Source organism: Rosa chinensis, chromosome 4 (assembly GCF_002994745.2).
Source record: "Rosa chinensis cultivar Old Blush chromosome 4, RchiOBHm-V2, whole genome shotgun sequence".
Lineage (NCBI taxonomy): Eukaryota > Viridiplantae > Streptophyta > Magnoliopsida > Rosales > Rosaceae > Rosa > Rosa chinensis.
Window position 1 is genome coordinate 3,048,024 of NC_037091.1, and position 21,743 is coordinate 3,069,766.

General features: G+C 36.1%; 1 protein-coding gene and 1 long non-coding RNA gene across 12 annotated transcripts; both read right to left on the reverse strand.

The window, feature by feature from the left end:
* Positions 1-765: 765 nt before the first annotated feature.
* On the reverse strand, positions 766-2,939 carry LOC121052912. Its single transcript, XR_005810228.1, has 2 exons — positions 2,676-2,939; positions 766-954 (listed from the first exon to the last, which is right to left on the reverse strand). It is a non-coding gene; the product is annotated as an uncharacterized LOC121052912 (long non-coding RNA).
* Positions 2,940-7,838: 4,899 nt separating this feature from the next.
* Positions 7,839-10,913, reverse strand: LOC121052584. 11 transcript variants are annotated; one of them, XR_005809536.1, is made up of 6 exons: positions 10,650-10,913; positions 10,465-10,553; positions 9,736-9,836; positions 9,541-9,583; positions 8,446-8,503; positions 7,839-8,350 (listed from the first exon to the last, which is right to left on the reverse strand). XR_005809536.1 is itself a non-coding variant. In XM_040517917.1 (3 exons), exons 1-3 carry the CDS (start codon positions 10,651-10,653, stop codon positions 8,026-8,028), a joined length of 387 nt encoding a protein of 128 aa, XP_040373851.1. In that variant the 5' UTR covers positions 10,654-10,913; the 3' UTR covers positions 7,839-8,025. The 11 variants fall into 11 exon arrangements, 1 of the variants encoding a protein (XP_040373851.1); XR_005809531.1 differs by adding an exon at positions 9,928-9,981 and having other exon boundaries at positions 7,839-8,503; XR_005809529.1 differs by having other exon boundaries at positions 7,839-8,503.
* Positions 10,914-21,743: the final 10,830 nt, after the last annotated feature.

The window sequence follows — 21,743 nt, forward strand, 5'->3', positions numbered from 1 at the left end:
CACAATTTAATTCAGGAATGGGATATGTTCAAATAATCAGACAACAGAACAGATATAATGATAACTGCCTGTTGTCTGGATGGCCAAAAATGGGGACAAATCACACTGCAATCATTCATATCACACATCAGTTTTTAACAAATCACTGTCTTCTAATCTACACACGCACAACAGAAGTAATTAAACTCTGTTGTCGCAAAGTTAATCAGACAACAGAAGAAATTGAATTATGTTGTCCCAAAGTTGATCATACAACAGATATAGTCCAAGCACTGAAGTTTGAGGATCAATCAGACAACACACAAACTAAAAGTCTGTTGTCTGATATGCTTAACATACAACAGCTTGAAACCAAGCACTGTTGTCTGAAGGCAGAGCTTCAACTGCTGTGTAGCTGCGCATGGCATCTGCCGAGCCATCTGTCGAGCCATCACACAACAGTTATAACACATACCGGTTGCCTGTTTGTTTCTCAGACAACTGTGTTCCACCGTTGTCTGAATTTTCAACAGACAACGGCTCGCTCTACAACGGTGGCACTCCAAATCACACAACAGTTTTTGTCTGTCGTCTGATAAGTTTTTTGGCATAGTGATACCTCATAAAAATCTGCTCGAAAATATTGAGGACCAGAAATAATGGTAGTGAATACCCTCGTGTCACATCCAAAATTTTTTTTTTTTTTTTTTAGATGCGACTTATATTCCAATCATGGAAATAAATTTCCAAAATCGAAATACGAATAATTGGAAAAGAACGATACTAGACAAGTTTTCGAAATTGAAACACAACCTTTATTACAAGAGGGTTTTACAACAACATTTACAACAAAAGGTCAACTAAAATCCAAGTTCTTGTCTAGGACCCAAACATGATTAACAAAAACACACATGTATATTACATTATTAAAAACACCCTTGCAGTAAAATAACTTCAAACTTATTTATTTGTCACCTGCAAAATGATAAAAAGGGGTGAGCATACGTTGCCCAGTAGGAGAATGAAACCTCTGTGAAGATCATAGTTAAAATAGCAATAATGAATGGATGCAACTATTATCTATTCCCGATAATCCACATTGTAAAATAAACTGAACCTACATGTCCCATACCATGTATTTTACCACGAAGGTGACTCAGAGTATTCAACAATGTGAACTAACCCCCACCCAAAATCAAACCCCCCTAACCCTCTTTTGCTAGTCATCTTGTCTATTCCCCTTTCGCCAGTCCCGAATTACCCTTTCAATATCCTATACTAAGTGCACATTCATAAGTGGGCATACCTGGGATCTGGTACCTGCTGAGGTTATAGACTCAACTACGCAAAAGATAAACCACATACTCATTCCAATAGCATATTTACATTACCATCACCACCCTTATACTTCATGTCTTATTGATGCACAAATACTTTGAATATGTAAATGTATTCATTATTCAGCCATACCAACAAACAGAAACACAGAGGACATAAATGCATATAATTCTGAACACAATCATCCAATACAATCATGTAAACAACCATTCATTGCAAACATAGAGGCTCCCCAAGTTTTTCCCCTACCTCGATTGATTTTCACGTTAAGTATCCGGATGAAAACAAGTTCCTATTGCAAGAATAGAATTTATTAGTTCCACACATAAAGAATTAAAGCAAAACTCAGCTAACATACTAAGAAAATCTTAGCAGTGAGTTAATTTGACCAAAACAGGTTTTTACTTGACAAACTGAAATACTGCAGTTTTCTGACCCAGTCACCTTAATGTTAAAAACTGTACAAATCTGTTTAAAATCTGCTTCCAAGGTCTTCTAACGATTTGTAGCTGATATCCTAAAGAAACTTTCGGAATTTGAATCACCTGAAAACAATTTTCCTAGAATTAGTTATGAATTTTTAAAGTTCAGCTACAGTCCCACGTTTTTCTGCAGAAACTGCTACTGTGTGCTAACCTCTTCAGTTTTAATGTACTTTCCACAACTCCAATTTGTGTAAAACTTTCAATACTGAAAATAGACTTTCTAAAGTGTTAAATAAAAGAAATCACACTTTCAACAAGGCTTTAAAGGATGAGTGAAGGCTTTCTAAATTCAACTTTAAAACTGCATATGTTTCCTACTTGGTTCTTGACTCTTCTCAATTCAGATTCTTTTAATCTATGTCTTCCAAAAATTCTAATGACTAAAGGAAACAACAAACCAGATACAAAGTGATTTCAAATTCTAATTTAGATCAATTCAATGACAAAAGATATAAACTATTTTCCAGAAAACTAGTGAAATCAAATAGAAGATGAGAAAATAATTAGTTCTAGTTGTTCCAGTAACAACAACTTTATTCCTAACTGAACTTCATCTCTGTTGTAACTTCTTCTATCATCAAGAATCCCCAAGTCTTATAATAACCTATGAACATAACTCAATTTCCAAATTGCATTAACCATCAGAACCACAAAGAACTCATCAAATCAAAAATTAAAAGAATCACACCTGACTTTTTACTCCTCCACTCCTAAGATACCAAAACCCTCTTTTTCTCTCTCTCCCTTGTTTATCTATGTATCTAGCAACTCAAGGAACTGTATGGAAAGCATAGTTGGTTTAGCCTATTTATAGTGTCTGGAAAGGAGGTGAAAACGTAGAAAGCAAGATAGATATTCTAATTGAAATCTTACCCATATAGGTACTAGACTTGCCACCTCCAGATTTCTAGAGTTCCAGCTCCTGATTCTAGGGTTCCAGCTCTATCTTCATAGCTTTGGGGAATCACCAAATTTGAAACTTGATTTCCAAGGCTGTTGACACCTCCTACTTACCCATAGCGGCGGCTCTGTCCTTTGTACTTTCCTAAGGCGGTGGCTGGTGTATCAGATGGAGGAGAATATGGGGGTGAGGAAGACGATGAAGAGACGGGACAATGCTTTGAGTTTAGGCGTTGTTTGATTTGGTTTTGTCGTGGAGTTTTATTCTATCAGCTGTTAAGCTAGTTGGGTTTGAGTTTTGGGCCAAATCTTTTGGGCTAAACTCTAATTACTTAAACCCAAATAAATAAAATTCAACTCTATACTATATATATATATATATATATATATCTATATATATAAAAACAATATTTAAACAAATAGTTTAGCACAATAAAATTAAACTTATTATTTTTTTCAGAAAATGTTTAAAAATTTTAGGTCGTCACACTCTCCCCTTCTTTAAGAAATTTCGTCCTCGAAATTTAGAACATACCACAATCCGTAAATAACTCTGGATACTTTTTCTGCATTTCTGTTTCCAATTCCCACGTAGCTTCTTCCACATTTGCATGTTGCCAAAGAACTTTGACTATCGGAATATTCTTTGTTCGCAGTACCTTTTCTTTCCGATCTAATATTTGGATTGGTCTATCCTCGAAAGATAATTGGTTGTCCACATCAAGATCTGTCCAATCTAAAATATGTGTCGGGTCTGGTTCATATTTTCGAAGCATTGACACATGAAAAACATCATGGATACCCGAAAGCTGTGGTGGTAGAGCTAACTTGTATGCTACTTCACCTTTCCGTTCTAGGATCTCAAAAGGACCAATAAATCTTGGAGCTAATTTCCCAGTTTTTCCAAACCTTTGAATTCCTTTTCGAGGTGATACTTTCAGAAACACATGATCTCCCACATTAAATTTTAGTGGACGTGTCCTTTGATCGGCATAACTCTTTTGTCGACTTTGTGCTGTTAGCAGTCGTTGCTTGATTATCTTTATTTTCTCAGTAGTCTCCTGTATAAAATCAGGTCCAACTATGGTAGTCTCACCTACTTCTGTCCAGCATAATGGTGATCTGCAAGGTCTACCATATAGAGCCTCATATGGTGCCATTCCGATGCTAGATTGGAAACTATTGTTATATGCAAACTCTGCTAATGACAAATAATCTTCCCAACTTCCATGGAAATCCAAAACACATGCTCTCAACATATCTTCCAAAATTTGAATTGTTCTTTCTGACTGACCATCAGTTTGGGGATGAAAGGCAGTACTAAAATTTAACTTTGTACCGAGAGATTTTTGTAAACTTTCCCAAAATTTAGAAGTGAACTTGGAATCTCTGTCTGATACAATTGAGAGAGGAATTCCATGTAATCTAACCACCTCTTGAACATATAACTTGCCAAGTGTTTCTGCAGAATCTGTAGTTTTCACTGGTAAAAAATGAGCTGATTTAGTTAAACGATCCACAATAACCCATATTGCATCTTTACCTCGAGGTGAACGTGGTAAACCAGTTACAAAATCCATGGTAATATAATCCCATTTCCATTCAGCTATTGGCAACGGTTGAAGTTTTCCTGCTGGCTTTTTATGCTCCGCTTTGACTTGTTGGCAAGTAAGACATCTTGCTACACATAGTGCAATATCTTTCTTCATTCCATCCCACCAAAATTGACGACGCAGATCATAGTACATTTTTGTACTTCCAGGGTGAATGGTGTATGATGAGTAATGTGCTTCACGTAAAATTTCATTTCTAAGCTCTGGAATCTCAGGTACATATAACCTTCCAAAATATCTCAAACCATTCCTTTGATCGAAGATCCAACCCTCAAGTTGATTTCCAGACATCAATCTGTCTTGAATTGATTTGGATAGAGTATCCTCCTGTTGTTTCTCAATAACCTCTTCCATCAAAATTGGTCGCGTGGCTAAGTTACAAATACGAGCCATATTGTTGTGTATATCAACATGTAGATCATATTCACAAAGAGACTCCATCATCTTCCATTTCTGAACATGTAAGCTTGCCACAAACCTTTCTGATTTTCTACTTAAAGCATCTGCAACTGTATTTGCCTTTCCAGGATGGTAATGCAATCCAAAATCATAGTCTTCTAAAAATTCCATCCAACGTCGTTGCCTCATGTTAAGCTCCTTTTGAGTAAATATATATTTCAAACTTTTATGATCAGAATATAGCTCAAATCGCTCACCATATAAGTAATGTCTCCAAGTCTTAAGAGCATGAACAATTGCAGCTAATTCTAAATCATGCGTTGGATAATTTCTTTCATGTGTTTTCAATTGTCGAGAGGCATATGCGACCACTCTATCTGATTGCATTAACACACATCCCAATCCGCGTAAAGAAGCATCTGTGTACACCACGTAACCTTCTCCTCGCTCAGGAATAATCAACACCGGAGCAGTAGTTAAGCGTGTCTTCAATTCTTGGAATGAATTTTCACATTCTCTACTCCAGATAAATTTGACTTCTTTTCGGGTTAACCTGGTCAGGGGTGTGGCTAATCGAGAAAAATCTTTTATAAATCTTCGATAATAACCAGCCAATCCAAGAAAACTTCGAATTTCTGAAATATTCTTTGGCTGACTCCAATTTAATACTGCTTCTACCTTGGAAGAATCAACTGCAATGCCTTCGTTAGAGATCACATGTCCCAAAAATTTTATTTCAGTCAACCAAAATTCACATTTGCTAAACTTAGCAAATAGCTGATGTTCTCTCAAGGTCTGTAACGTAATGGACAAGTGTCTCTCATGATCTTCCTGTGATTTTGAGTAAATGAGGATGTCATCAATGAAGACAATTACAAACTGATCCAAGTAGGGTCGAAAAACACGGTTCATTAAGTCCATAAATGCTGCTGGGGCATTTGTCAAACCAAAAGGCATAACCAAAAATTCATAATGTCCGTATCGAGTCCTAAAAGCTGTTTTCGGCACATCTTCAGGTTTGACTCGGAGTTGATGATAACCGGAACGGAGATCAATTTTCGAAAAGAAACAAGAACCCCTTAACTGATCGAACAAATCGTCAATTCTTGGTATTGGATATTTATTCTTCACAGTTACTCTATTCAATTGACGATAATCGACGCACATCCGAAGAGATCCATCTTTCTTTTTCACAAAAATGGCTGGTGCTCCCCACGGTGAAGTACTAGGACGAATATAACCTTTGCCTTCTAATTCCTGAATTTGTGCCTTGAGTTCTTTCAATTCTGCTGGTGCCATACGGTAAGGGGATATCGAAATAGGTGATGTACCCGGATATACTTCAATTACGAATTCTATCTCACGCACAGGAGGCAATCCGAATAAATCTTCCGGAAACACATCAGTAAATTCCTTTACCACAGGAATCGTTTCTAACTTCATTTTATTCTCCCCTTCGGCCACAATATGGGCAATTAAATTCAAATAATTGCACTTGATGTCAAATGATACTTCTGATTTATAAGTGCTCTTATCCCCGTAAAAACTAAAAGTTTCACCTTCCGGAGTACTGATAGTTATCTTCTTTTTACCACAGTCCATGATAGCATCATAACGACTAAGCCAATCCATACCCAAGATGATATCGTGCTCTGACATTTCCAGCATTATCAAATCAAAGTAGAATTTATGATTTGATATTTCTATCACACATAGCCTACACACTCTATTAACTCTTACACCCTTACTCAAAGGAGACCCAATAATTAATGAAGTCTTCATAATCTCAGGTTTCAATTCAAGTATAGATGCAAAGGATGATGATATAAAAGAATGTGTTGAACCAGGATCAAATAATATTCTAGCTGCCGTATTAGATATTAGAAATGTACCTTCTACCACTTGAGATCCATTTTGTTCCTCCATGTCATTCAGAGCATACAGTCGACCCTGTGTTGGACGTCGTGCGCCAATGGGTGCTCTAGGCCTAATAAGATTTCCTGGTCGTTGTATCTGTTGAGGAACATTTGGCCTCTGCCAATTCTGCTGTGGTTGAAAAGGTGCCCGATACTGTTGTTGTGGTGCATAACCCTGCTGCTGCTGAGGACGAAACTGGAGTTGTGGAGCACGAAACTGAGGTTGCTGATTTGGACGAAATTGTGCATATGGAACTTGGTTTGATTGTATGAGTGGACAATCCCTCTGAAGATGTCCCGGTCCTCTGCAGTAGTAACAGAATTTTGTATATGGAGATGTCCCAAAAGATTTGTATGATCTCTGGAAATTATTTCTGGAAGGTCCAAAATTCTGACGTTTGAACTGTCCACTAGTACTCCCAGAATTCCAAACCCTTTTTGTTTCTTGAATACTACGTTCAGCAATAAGTGCTCGGTCTACCACTTCTGAATATTTCAATAACTTTAGAATTGATACTTTCTCCCTAATCTCAGGATTAAGTCCTTCCTCAAATTTCTTTGCTTTGGTAGCCTCATTGGGAATAATACCTGGAGCAAACCGCATAAGTTCCTCAAATCTACCTTGGTATTCAGCTACTGTCATTTCCCCTTTAGATAGAAACATAAACTCTTTTGCCTTGGCTTGCTTTACTGTGTCTGGGAAATATTTCTCAAGAAAAATAACTTCAAATACATCCCAGGTTGTAATTTCAGTGTCTGGAGTAGCAAGAACTGATTCCCACCAGTGATAAGCTGCACCTTCCAAGTACGTACATGAGATAATTACTTTCAAATCTTCCGGCACTTTTTGATTATTCAGAGTCCTCTTCATTTGTCTCAACCATTCTTCAGCTATCATGGGATCTAAGGTACCCTTGAATATAGGAGGTCGGGCCTTACGAAATTCACCTTGTATTCTCATAACTCGTTCTTCATTACCTTCTTGATGATTACCATTGCGATTTTCCCTTATTGCACTTGCCATATCTTGAATAGCAGCTATGACTTCCATGTTACTACTAACCTCACCCTTATGTTGTTCTTCTGCCATTCTTTTGGTTTAAAACAAAACAATCATATAATTTTCATTATGCGTTTATAAAATTTAATTAATCTAACATGTAGTAAACAAAACTTTCAAGTATGAGACAAAGATTAAACACATAAGAGAGAGAAGGATAAACATAACATATATTACATTAAAACTTTACAAAGTTTTGAAAGTAAAAACACGTATCTACAGACTATATTTTACAAAACTTTAAACAACAGTAGCACACCTTTATACAAAAGCTAATAAACACACCCATGGTTATTTATTCTACACCATAGAACATAATCACTCAGCATAGCATTTTAAACTTCCTCTTCCTCATAAGGTTCTGGGGAGCTAACAACTAGAATAGCCTCAAGATAGTCCCCCATCGAGCTACTCCCATCATCAGTACTATCATTATTATCATTACTACTCTCACTCATATTAGACTCTGATGATGATGGTGGTATTATCATAGGATTTTCAGGTGAACTTCCAAGATGCCATAGAGCTACTACTTGGTCCCTTAACATATTATAGTAATAGTCATTAGCAGTAGCAGCTATCCCAAGGTTGACAGTGCGAAGTTGGCTCCTAAGGTTATACTTGACCATATTCCGCTGCAATTGGTAAGAGTATGTAGATCTGAAAAATATGGTCTTTCTAATCAGTTGTCTCACGAGTCTTTCGGCACGAAAATCCAATTGTAGTTCATAGGTGTCGGGATTTAACGGTCGAACCTCATTTCTGGTGGCTTCAAAGGGTCCAAGGCTATCGGATGAGTAGACTCTATCCATCCTATAACACAACATAAAGGAATCAGTTTACAGTCTCTAAAAGCAAAAGGAATAAAGAGAATACAAATTTCTATCCAATGTCAACAATCCTAAAGGATACTAATTAAACCTATTGCTCTGATACCAATTTGTCACATCCAAAATTTTTTTTTTTTTTTTTTAGATGCGACTTATATTCCAATCATGGAAATAAATTTCCAAAATCGAAATACGAATAATTGGAAAAGAACGATACTAGACAAGTTTTCGAAATTGAAACACAACCTTTATTACAAGAGGGTTTTACAACAACATTTACAACAAAAGGTCAACTAAAATCCAAGTTCTTGTCTAGGACCCAAACATGATTAACAAAAACACACATGTATATTACATTATTAAAAACACCCTTGCAGTAAAATAACTTCAAACTTATTTATTTGTCACCTGCAAAATGATAAAAAGGGGTGAGCATACGTTGCCCAGTAGGAGAATGAAACCTCTGTGAAGATCATAGTTAAAATAGCAATAATGAATGGATGCAACTATTATCTATTCCCGATAATCCACATTGTAAAATAAACTGAACCTACATGTCCCATACCATGTATTTTACCACGAAGGTGACTTAGAGTATTCAACAATGTGAACTAACCCCCACCCAAAATCAAACCCCCCTAACCCTCTTTTGCTAGTCATCTTGTCTATTCCCCTTTCGCCAGTCCCGAATTACCCTTTCAATATCCTATACTAAGTGCACATTCATAAGTGGGCATACCTGGGATCTGGTACCTGCTGAGGTTATAGACTCAACTACGCAAAAGATAAACCACATACTCATTCCAATAGCATATTTACATTACCATCACCACCCTTATACTTCATGTCTTATTGATGCACAAATACTTTGAATATGTAAATGTATTCATTATTCAGCCATACCAACAAACAGAAACACAGAGGACATAAATGCATATAATTCTGAACACAATCATCCAATACAATCATGTAAACAACCATTCATTGCAAACATAGAGGCTCCCCAAGTTTTTCCCCTACCTCGATTGATTTTCACGTTAAGTATCCGGATGAAAACAAGTTCCTATTGCAAGAATAGAATTTATTAGTTCCACACATAAAGAATTAAAGCAAAACTCAGCTAACATACTAAGAAAATCTTAGCAGTGAGTTAATTTGACCAAAACAGGTTTTTACTTGACAAACTGAAATACTGCAGTTTTCTGACCCAGTCACCTTAATGTTAAAAACTGTACAAATCTGTTTAAAATCTGCTTCCAAGGTCTTCTAACGATTTGTAGCTGATATCCTAAAGAAACTTTCGGAATTTGAATCACCTGAAAACAATTTTCCTAGAATTAGTTATGAATTTTTAAAGTTCAGCTACAGTCCCACGTTTTTCTGCAGAAACTGCTACTGTGTGCTAACCTCTTCAGTTTTAATGTACTTTCCACAACTCCAATTTGTGTAAAACTTTCAATACTGAAAATAGACTTTCTAAAGTGTTAAATAAAAGAAATCACACTTTCAACAAGGCTTTAAAGGATGAGTGAAGGCTTTCTAAATTCAACTTTAAAACTGCATATGTTTCCTACTTGGTTCTTGACTCTTCTCAATTCAGATTCTTTTAATCTATGTCTTCCAAAAATTCTAATGACTAAAGGAAACAACAAACCAGATACAAAGTGATTTCAAATTCTAATTTAGATCAATTCAATGACAAAAGATATAAACTATTTTCCAGAAAACTAGTGAAATCAAATAGAAGATGAGAAAATAATTAGTTCTAGTTGTTCCAGTAACAACAACTTTATTCCTAACTGAACTTCATCTCTGTTGTAACTTCTTCTATCATCAAGAATCCCCAAGTCTTATAATAACCTATGAACATAACTCAATTTCCAAATTGCATTAACCATCAGAACCACAAAGAACTCATCAAATCAAAAATTAAAAGAATCACACCTGACTTTTTACTCCTCCACTCCTAAGATACCAAAACCCTCTTTTTCTCTCTCTCCCTTGTTTATCTATGTATCTAGCAACTCAAGGAACTGTATGGAAAGCATAGTTGGTTTAGCCTATTTATAGTGTCTGGAAAGGAGGTGAAAACGTAGAAAGCAAGATAGATATTCTAATTGAAATCTTACCCATATAGGTACTAGACTTGCCACCTCCAGATTTCTAGAGTTCCAGCTCCTGATTCTAGGGTTCCAGCTCTATCTTCATAGCTTTGGGGAATCACCAAATTTGAAACTTGATTTCCAAGGCTGTTGACACCTCCTACTTACCCATAGCGGCGGCTCTGTCCTTTGTACTTTCCTAAGGCGGTGGCTGGTGTATCAGATGGAGGAGAATATGGGGGTGAGGAAGACGATGAAGAGACGGGACAATGCTTTGAGTTTAGGCGTTGTTTGATTTGGTTTTGTCGTGGAGTTTTATTCTATCAGCTGTTAAGCTAGTTGGGTTTGAGTTTTGGGCCAAATCTTTTGGGCTAAACTCTAATTACTTAAACCCAAATAAATAAAATTCAACTCTATACTATATATATATATATATATATATATATATATATATATATATATCTATATATATAAAAACAATATTTAAACAAATAGTTTAGCACAATAAAATTAAACTTATTATTTTTTCAGAAAATGTTTAAAAATTTTAGGTCGTCACACCTCGAGACTAAGGTTTGGATTAGTCTGCAAGAGAGTGGTGGCTCCTTTGTTGTCTCAAAATTACAAAGTTCAAAGCAAAGAGCGAACCACTGCAATAAATGTGATCGAGATTGGTAGTCAGTGTAGCATACTACTGATAGGAGCATTTTAATGCGACGTTTTACTTGCTTTTCCCTACATTTCTTGCGTTATTTCCTTATTAAAACCCTGTTTAGGAAAGTTTTCATTCTTTGATTGGGAAAGTTCATATTTGTAGAAAGTTTATATTTTTGTAGTTTCTATTTATCATTTTTAGTAAGTTTCCATTTTCAGTTTAGGAAAGTTGCCATTTTTCAGTTTAGGAAAGTTTCTATTTTTCTTATTAGTTTCTATTTTCAGGACCTCCGAGCTAAAAAGTGGAAATGAACTCATAAATGGAAAGAGGAGCTTGCGAACACCAAGGGGAGCAAAGATGAAGGTACATTGGAGTAGATGAAAATGGAAATGCACTAAAAGATCAATTTTACACATATTCCTACTCCGGCTAGGAGAAACCAAGCCAAGCAAAGAAGAAGGAGCGGACGCCTGACCAAATGAACTTCAAATGAGCTGAAACCTTCCAGATCCATTCTAGACACCCAAAGGATCATTTCTTATGAAGAGTGCCAGAGCACAATATGAGTGGAAGGCCTTCAAACAATCAGCCCAATTTTCTACAAAAGCAAAACCGGAAAACTGGACCTGTAAGAGGTCCAGCAGCATTTCCGGCCCAACCACATGGATTGAAGCTCTGAAAATTTTTCAGGATGATCTACACTCATAGTGGAACATTTCATATGAAGAAGTCGAAGGCATATAATGAAGTCTTGTTGGAGAAATAATTGAAGGAATAAAGGGGAAGAAACTGACCTGAAAACAGCTCAACACCACATATTCATGTTTCCCACCCACATGAAGAAAGCTAGATGCTTTTCTCTTTTTCCTTGGATATATTTTTTCTACAATCTCTTTAATAGATCATCATCACTTCCATGTTGCTGCACCTTCATGCTTTGCTTTCATTTCATCATTTCTCTTTCTTTTCCATATTCTACAAATCACTTTCATACTCCACTTTCATTATTTTTCTTCCACTCATCATTTCACTCTTCTTTTTCTTCCCTATTTAAACACCTTCTCCTCTCACTCTCAATCATATATTCCTTCATCCATTCCATCTTCTTTGTCTCTCCATTTCCTTTCCATTTTCCTAGACACATTCCTTCATCCATTCCATCTCCTTGTCTCTCCATTTCCTCTCCATATTTCTTTTCCATTCTCTAGTTTTCTTGTTCTTCATTTTCAAGCCAAGAGAAAGAGAAGCCATGCAATACATCAATTTCCCAACCGCCATCCACCCTTGTGTCGTCCCTAGAAGATTGCTTGCTTTCAAGGATCTTCAAGTTCTTCGTCTCAAGGCTTTATCATTCATCTTTCAAGGTGTATTATATCCTTTCTCTTGTTTTCTTTGTTTGATTTTGTAAAACTATGAATTCTAGTTAACAAATAATGTTAAGGGCAAAGTTTAAAGCCCGTTTATATGTTTTGAGATAAAGTTGTGATTTCTATATGTTGATTTTTATGTTGCTTATGTGGGTTTGTTTAATTAAATTTGCATGATAGAAAACTTTTGTATTTTAATCTTATGTGGTTGCAAACACTTAGGGTTTTGATATAATTGGTGCTAGGTTTAAGAACATGAAATCGACTTTTCGTTTTGTGTAAACTTGAATCAAAGTAGTAAATGTTTTGTGCAAAGACCGAATTTAATTAAAGAGGATTGCAATTAGGTGGACTTTTCCATACTAAGTTGTACACTTGAGTTGATAGCCTTTCTCTATGTCTAATGCGTTGAACATATCATGATTGACTAGCTTTCTAGGGCTTGATTGCATGTTTGATAGGATTAATCTAGGTGCTTTCGCTTAGGTTAATTAGCATTGAAAAGTAAAATATGGGAAATCATTTGCTTTCGAATGTTTCACATGATCAACTCCTCTCTCATGACATTTAAAATCAACTATATGAATTGTAATTGGATTTCTTGCATATGGATGTGGTTTTGATCCACCCTTGTATATATGTTTTTACATTTTCTTTATTTTATTTATCTTAATTTTCAATTCTATAATTCTTAAACCCCCCTCCCTTTTTATTTTGTTACTTGTATATATTTCTATTCTTTATTTTATTTTTGTAAATAATACTTTATTATTTTAATTCTTTATTTGTTTATACAATTGTATATATTTATATTCTTTATTTTATTTTTGTAAATAATACTTTTCTTTATTTGTTTCACAATTACAAGTGTACCCTCAATCCCCGGATAGAACGATCCCTATTTGCTTATACTACTAACGATATTTCAGGGTTAAATTATGCGCTTGCTTTAAGCGCATCAACTACCAAAGCCAAAGAAGCAGAATGTTGTGGTGTGAAGTTCTTAAATGCAACAGGTATACTCGGACTAACAGTAATAGAAAGAGACAATAAAGGCAAGGTAAACAACTGCAGGACAACACCATTCTGAAGTACAGTTTCAAGAAGACTTGCAACCTTGCTCACACAACCAGGAAGTAATAGTTCAGCATATCCTACTAAAGAATCAGAAGATGGTTCAATCCCCTGCTCCAAACTATCCATTTTGGATGACTCCCTATAATCTGTCATGACTATATTCCTCTCTTCTCCATCAGCTTCTATGGGGACATGAGTAGAAGAAGACAAAACTGCAGTTGACGTGAGAGAAGCATCAACCCTGTGTCCAATATTTGAGATGGCATTTAAAATCTCAATTAACATATCCACATCAGGACCATGTAATGAGGAAGCATGAAACATTAATTCACCCAGTTTATCATTTGTTAGAGCACGCAAATATTTTCTTGAATTAAATACCTCAACCAAGCACCTCAAAGCATCTTTCACAGCCTGAAAACCATTATTATTTAAACACAGGGCATACAGACATTGTGGGATGCAAGTAATGGCCTCTATTGAGCAAAGGACACCATCCATTATAGCATCCATGAAGTTAGAAGGAAGACTTGCTTCATCTAAAACCTTCCTCATTGTCACTACAGTTTTCTCAAGCTCGTCAATCACTTGCTCCTCGTTTTTCTTGAAATCAAATGGTGCTTCTCCTTCACCATGACCTTTCTTCAAAAATTTCTTACCATCTCGCAGCTTCCCAATCGATTTTACTGTAACAACAGCCCCTTCAGCACTTTGAATCTCATACTCCTTATTTCCTGTACTAGCACCCATGCTATTACTCACAATATTCAATTTTTCAGCCATTCCAACAGCAATATTATCCTCATTACTACTTTCTGAGACCACCACAACAGAAATATCATTATGCAAATCCAACGTTACTTCATGAGGGTTAGTAGTAGATAATGTGGAAATAGCAGATGCCACAAGTTCAGTACCCACTTCACTAGCTAGTGAATCCAAATATAACTTCATGGTGAGATAAATTTAACTCAGTATTAAGAGAAGTTATTATCAGATTACCATTAGAAGACGATACGAGTGACGAAGAAACCTCAATAGTAGCTGGAATAATGTTGTGTGTTGACGATGGCAGAGAGCCAAACTTCCGTGGATTATCAACTTCGCCCGCCGGAGTTAGCTTCGAACCCCATAACCACCGCAGCTCTTCCCTGAATTCAGACATGAAGGTATCCATCGAGCTCTTAAAAGATTCTTGCATCTCACATAGCTTAGCATCTGTGTGATCTTTGTGACCTTGCAATTCAAAATCCTTGTGTGAAAATTCGCCGGAACCTCGTGGTGGTGACGGTGGTTTCTCATCCCCCTTAAGCTTGACCGTATCAATAATTGGGACTTCCCAATTGGAATAACGCACCAGGTCAGGTACCATTGGAATTGGACAAAGCTGAAGGTCAGTTTCCACCTGCTTTAGATTTGAAATAGGACGTGGTTGCTCATGAGTAGAAGGTGGAGGAAGAAACTGGTTTGTGGGGGTGAAATGACCTACCCAATGGTGATAGACCTCACTTGGATGAGGGTGAATTGGGGTTAGAGGTGATTGGGGTTTGGTGGTGAGAAACTCAGTGCAGGAGTAATTGTGTGGTGAATGTGCAACAGTGTTCAACTGAATGTGATTTGCTGAAAGGTGTGGAAATTGGTGAGGAAAAACATGCCCATTGATGATTGTTGGAGAAGGTGGTGGTGGGTAGCTTGGTTGCGATGGAAACTGAGGAGGAGGTGGTGGGTAGCTTGGTTGCAGTAGATATTGAAGTGGTGGTGGTGGGTAGCTGGGGCTCCCATAAGGATGATAAGAATGAGTGCTGTAACATCCGCCGAAGATCCCACCGCTGTACACCGCCGGACTCACCGGAAACAGGCCCAGTTGCGGGCTCTGATAACAGTTGTTACGATCCCTGGGATCGTAGCCATGGAACGACATTGCAAAGGAAAGGAACTAAAAGAAAGCTAAAGAAAATAAGATGATAAAAGACTGATTTTTCATTCCTCCCTTCATTCTACAAGAAAGCTAGTACATATAGAACTGTCTAGGACACGTGTTGACCAACCAGTGATGACCCCTACCTAACATACTCCCATCACAAGGACCAAACGGTGCGCACCAACTAAACAAAACGCTGCGTTTCAATTGTAAATAAAATGACTCGTAACGAATTTGGATTTTTTGGGGTTAAAGTTGATGGAATTATGTAGAAGAGAATTGGGTACTAGGTGGTGGTGCTGCGTCTCAGAAGAATGCCGCGGGCATGGATGGGTCGGAGACAATTAATGACGGAGCAGGAGTCGGCGTTCTCGGCGTTGGTGACTTCGACAATGGCGCTGCCGCGGAGCACCTTGGCATGGTCGACATTGAGGCTGTAGGGATCGATTCTTCTTGACACAGGTGTGGTTGAAGATTAAGAAGAGGATTTTTGGGACTCGGGTGGAGAATTGAGGGGTTTGATTTTTTTTGAGAAAAATGTTAGTTTTTGAGTTGAAGGAAAAAAAATCAAGTAAATATATGGAGAGACGAAAATATCCTTCGAGAAATAGAGATTTGACCAAAGTGATGAATCAGATACAAGTTAGGTACCGTATGTAAAATTTTCTCTTAGTTTTTCTTTGAATTCCATTAAAGGGAAAATGACAATTTACCCAAAATTGAACTATATTAACCTCACTTACCCAAATATCTTATAAGATTTCCCACTTACTCAACAAATTACATATTTTTTGCCCTAATACCCAATTAAGTATTCTTTTATTATTTTTTGTATATTATTGAGACAATTTTGCCCTCCCTTCCATTGTCACTTAGAGAGAAGTCAAAGAAGACTTGACCGGAGTCCCGTCACCGGTCGCCGGAGTCCCGTCACCCATCATTGGAGTCCCCACTTGCAATTTGAAGTAAATAAATGAATCATGAGCTTTGGGTAGTTTATATTTTATTCCAGCATATGTACCCTAAAAACTTGCAAGAAGTCTATACAGAAAAATGAATCTATCTTCAAAGTAGACCTCCATTCTATTGTACTTATCAATGTTGAATAGGTGCTAAATGCTAACTAAAATGCTATAAACACATAAGAACTAATCCCATTATTTTTGCACAACAAATAATTTTTATTTATCTTAACAAAGCACAATAAATTAGGCCTCATCAAAAAAGCCCACGGATCAAGTGGGCCGATGGAGACCCGCCGGCCCTGAGGGCTAAAAGCCCAGCCCGGCCCGATAAAAAGCCCGCAAAAGCTCGCCTCCGTGGGTAGTGGGCCGGCCCGCCAAAGGCCCGCTAGGCCCGGCCCGTAAAAGCCCGTAAAATATTATATTTATATATATATATGTGTGTGTGTGTGTGTGTTTATATATATATATATATATATATATATATATATGTAGATATGTGTGTGTGTTTATAAATATATATATATAATATATATACACATATAGATATATATTTGTGTGTGTGTTTATATATGTGTGTGTGTTATATATACATATATATAACACACACACACACATATATATATATCTATATCTATATTTGTATATAGATATAAATATATACACACACACATATAGATATATATTTGTGTGTGTGTTGTGTTATATATATATATATATATATATATATATATATATATGACTATATGTGTGTGTGTGTGTGGAAATTCTTATACTTCTATATAAAATATGTGCTAATGTGCATATATATATATTCTACATATCGGTTGACCAATCCGATCGGATTCGAAAATATGGTGAAATTGGCTAAATTTTTTACCACACTCATAATTTATTGTAATAAACTCATCTAACGGTCGGTTTTTCCATTTTCTTTGAATTGATAGGGGTTGCTCTTTGGAGTGTATGATATATAAATATAGGTTTATAAGAGTAACTACGTTTGACCTAGTTGATCGAATTCGAAACGAGAACCAAATTGGCTGGATTTTCTACAACCACCATAAAACATTACAATCTCTCCATCGAGCGGTTGGTTTCTCCGAATTCATTTTCCACTTCATGGTTGCTTTAGAATGAACCTAAACAATTTAAATGCAATGTATAAGTCATACAATTTTAGGAATAAAATTGGTATAGACCAATGTGTTTGTAATTAAAATTAATTTTTTTTATCTTATGTCCACACACATCCATTGATGGAATATATACAAACGTGATGTGAAAAAATAAGCATGTTTCGCGGTTGTCACGGCATCGGTCAACCAATAAAACATATAAATGTCTACGGTTGACCAATCCGATCGGATTAGAAAATATGGTGAAATTGGCTAAATTTTTTACCACACTCATAATTTATTGTAATAAACTCATCCAACGGTCAGTTTTTCCATTTTCTTTGAATTGATAGGGGTTACTCTTTGGAGTGTATGATATATAAATATAGGTTTATAAGAGTAACTACGTTTGACCTAGTTGATCAAATTTGAAACGAGAACCAAATTGGTTGGATTTTCTACAATCACTATAAAACATTACAATCTCTCCATCAAGCGGTTGGTTTCTCCGAATTCATTTTCCACTTCATGGTTGCTTTAGAATGAACCTAAACAATTTAAATGCAATGTATAAGTCATATAACTTTAGGAATAAAATTGGTATAGTCCAATGTGTTTGTAATTAAAATTAATTTTTTTTTTATCTTATGTCCACGCACATCCATCGATGGAATATATACAAATGTGATGTGAAAAAATAAGCACGTTTCGCGGTTGCCACGCCATCGGTCAACCAATAAAACATATAAGTGACTACGGTTGACCAATCCGATCGGATTCGAAAATATGGTAAAATTGGCTAAATTTTTTACCACACTAATAATTTATTGTAATAAACTCATCCAACGGTCGATTTCTCATTTTCTTTGAATTGCCTATATGTAGCTCTTTGGAGTGTATGATGTATAAATATAGATTTATAAAAAATTAATGTCTTTAAAAATTTATTTATCAATAAATTAGTATCTATATATAAATATAGATTTTTTTGGGTACAATATAGTTATATAGATATTTTATGTTTGGTTGTATTTGATCATTATCCATTGAATTTCCAAAGCTTGATTAAAAAAAAAAAAACTTGTGTCTTTAAATATTTATTTATAAATAAAGCCCGCAAGGCCTGGCCCAAAAAAGCCCGCAAGGCCAAGCCCGGCCCGGCCCGAAAAAGCCCGCAAGGCCCGCTTTATATGGACGGGCTTGGATCTTTTGATTTTTAATAAAGCCCGGCCCGCAATTATTTAAAAATATAGCAAAGCCCGGCCCGTTGACCCCTACAACAAATACTTTTTATTTATTTTAACAAAGTAAGGGATTACATAACAACTGCAACAGTGTCCTGTACTTTGCATATCATTACAAACTTCATACCAAACCGCTGACGAGATTATTGAATACTGTGACTCTACATGTTATAATTGAAGCAGGATATTAAAACATACCTCCACATCCTCCAAGCCTTGACTGCCCAGTTTAACCTTTGGGATTTCAATATCAGATTTGTGCTCCATTTTCAGCAAAACCAGATGAGTGAAGCTTGAGATTTGTTCTTCAGTGAAAAAAATATCTCGAGTGTTCAGGTAAGCAACCGTGAGCTTTGAGCCTCACATCTCTATTTAATCATCTCTTGCATATAAAAAGATACATTCATTTTTTCTTTTATCATGAAAAGTCATTAGGTAGCCATTTTTATTTTTCTCCTCATATTTTTGAAAAGTCATTAGGTTAACCTTATGCATTATTTGCCGTATGTATTCCACTCTTGTTCAAATTTTACTATTTAAGAAGCCTATCCTTGCTATTCCATGTCAGTCCATAATAAAATAGGGAAATGATCATTTACCCAATTTTGGGGTTAATTAACCCCACTTACCCAAACACTTTAAGAGTTTGTCCACTTACCCAAACACTCTAAGAGATCATTTCTCTAATACCCAATTTAGTTTTTTTTTTTTTATAATTCTTTTTTATTTATTTTTGGGACATTTTTGCCCTCTCCTTCTTTGTTACTTAGAGAGAGAAGTCATCGGAGACATTGCCAGACTTCAGTGACTAGTGGCCGGCCGCGGACTCTGGTGACCAGTGACCGATAACTTGAATCTGCAACCGGTCACCAGAATCCCGAATCCGGCTACCGGACTGGTGACCAAATTCTGGTGTCTGATTTTATTGCCCCCTAATAATACCTTGTAATCATATTATTGCCCCAATACTCATATTATTGCCCTGCAATAGACATGTATAACTACTCAATAATTTTTTTTTTTCATTCTTCTTTCTTCTTTCCTTATAAGCCTTCTGCCAAATTTACCAAAAAAAAAACAAAACGACGGCGTCCAACAGAGTGACGTCGTCCGAGCCCTGCCAGCGAAGCCCAAACCCGAACTTGGAGCGTGGAGCTTCGGAGCTTCCTGGACCTCTGACGAACAAAACCGGCGTTGCCTCTGTCCAGATCGGCTCTGACGAAATGCCCTGTGCATATACTAACCTCCGCCGTTCTATGTCTTCTGCACTGCAATCCAAAACTGAACACAGTAGTCGCAATAGTTGCCTTGATCTTGGAGATGCAAGATTTGTTGGGGGTCTTGGAGGCCACTAGAAATGGAGGAATTGTAGAGAGAGGTTGGGCAATTTAGGGTTTGTAGTTTGGGATATGAGTACGAAGCAGAGAGAGAGAGAGAGAGAGAGAGAGAGAGAGAGAGAGAGAGAGAGAGCATGAGGGCAATACTGCCAAACACAGTTGGATTAGGTAAATGGGGTTAAAAAACTCTTTGTGGAGTAAGTGGACAATTTTGAGGCTAAAATTGGGTAAGTGGTCACGACCCCTTAAAGGGAAAATGATGACAATTTACCCAAAATTGAACTACATTAACCTCACTTACCCAAACATCTTATAAGATTTCCCACTTACCCAACAAATTACATATTTTTTTCCCTAATACCCAATTAAGTATTCTTTTATTATTTTTTGTATATTATTGAGACAATTTTGCCCTCCCTTCCATTGTCACTTAGAGAGAAGTCAAAGAAGACTTGACCGGAGTCCCGTCACCGGTCGCCGGAGTCCCATCACCGATCGCTGGAGTCCCCACTTGCAATTCGAAGTAAATAAATGAATCATGAGCTTTGGGTAGTTTATATTTTATTCCAGCATGTGTACCCTGAAAACTTGCAAGAAGTCTATACAGAAAAATGAATCTATCTTCAAAGTAGACCTCCATTCTATTGTACTTTATCAATTTTTAATAGGTGCTAAATGCTAACTAAAATGCTATAAACACATAAGAACTAATCCCATTATTTTTGCACAACAAATAATTTTTATTTATCTTAACAAAGCACAACAAATACTTTTTATTTATTTTAACAAAGTAAGGGATTACATAACAACTACAACAGTGTCGCTGTACTTTGCATATCATTACAAACTTCATACCAAACTGCTGAAGAGATTATTGAATATTACATACCAACTGTGACTCTACATGTTATAATTGAAGCAGGATATTAAAACATTACAGTATTTTCTTTATTAATTGGCTCAAGTGAAACTATAGCAACCTGATTGATGATAATTTGATGCTCACCAATTAACTCTGATGTAGGAAGAGATTTTAGCCAATTTCAACCAAAAATCTCGAAAAGAAAGAAGCATCTTCACATTAAGAAGAATAATTTGAATATTGGAAATTGGTATTCAAATAGGTTTCTTAATGATGGAATTAATCGTAAATTACTCTTTTGGATATATCCGGATTCTCGAGCAAAATCTTGATTGGGATTCCAAGGGTAATATTCTTTAGTATCTAGGATTCTATTTCCGATTTTTATTTAATCAAGTTTAATTAAGTTTCCTAGTTTTAGTCTACAATAAATTGTTCTTTATGTTTTCTAATTGTATTAGGTTTATGATATGTGCCATATATAAGACACCTCTTAGATTGTAATTTTCTTTCATGTTATCAATAAAAAACCAAATATTAGAGAAGTTTCTCTATCTTTCTTACGGCTGTGCTTGTAA

Bases quoted from the DNA above. Each gene is read 5' to 3' on its own strand.
- LOC121052584 (XM_040517917.1), bottom strand. The intron at 8,351-8,445 runs GTTCGACCGTTA...CATATTTTTCAG, and splicing joins TTGAAGCCACCAGAAATGAG to ATCTACATACTCTTACCAAT.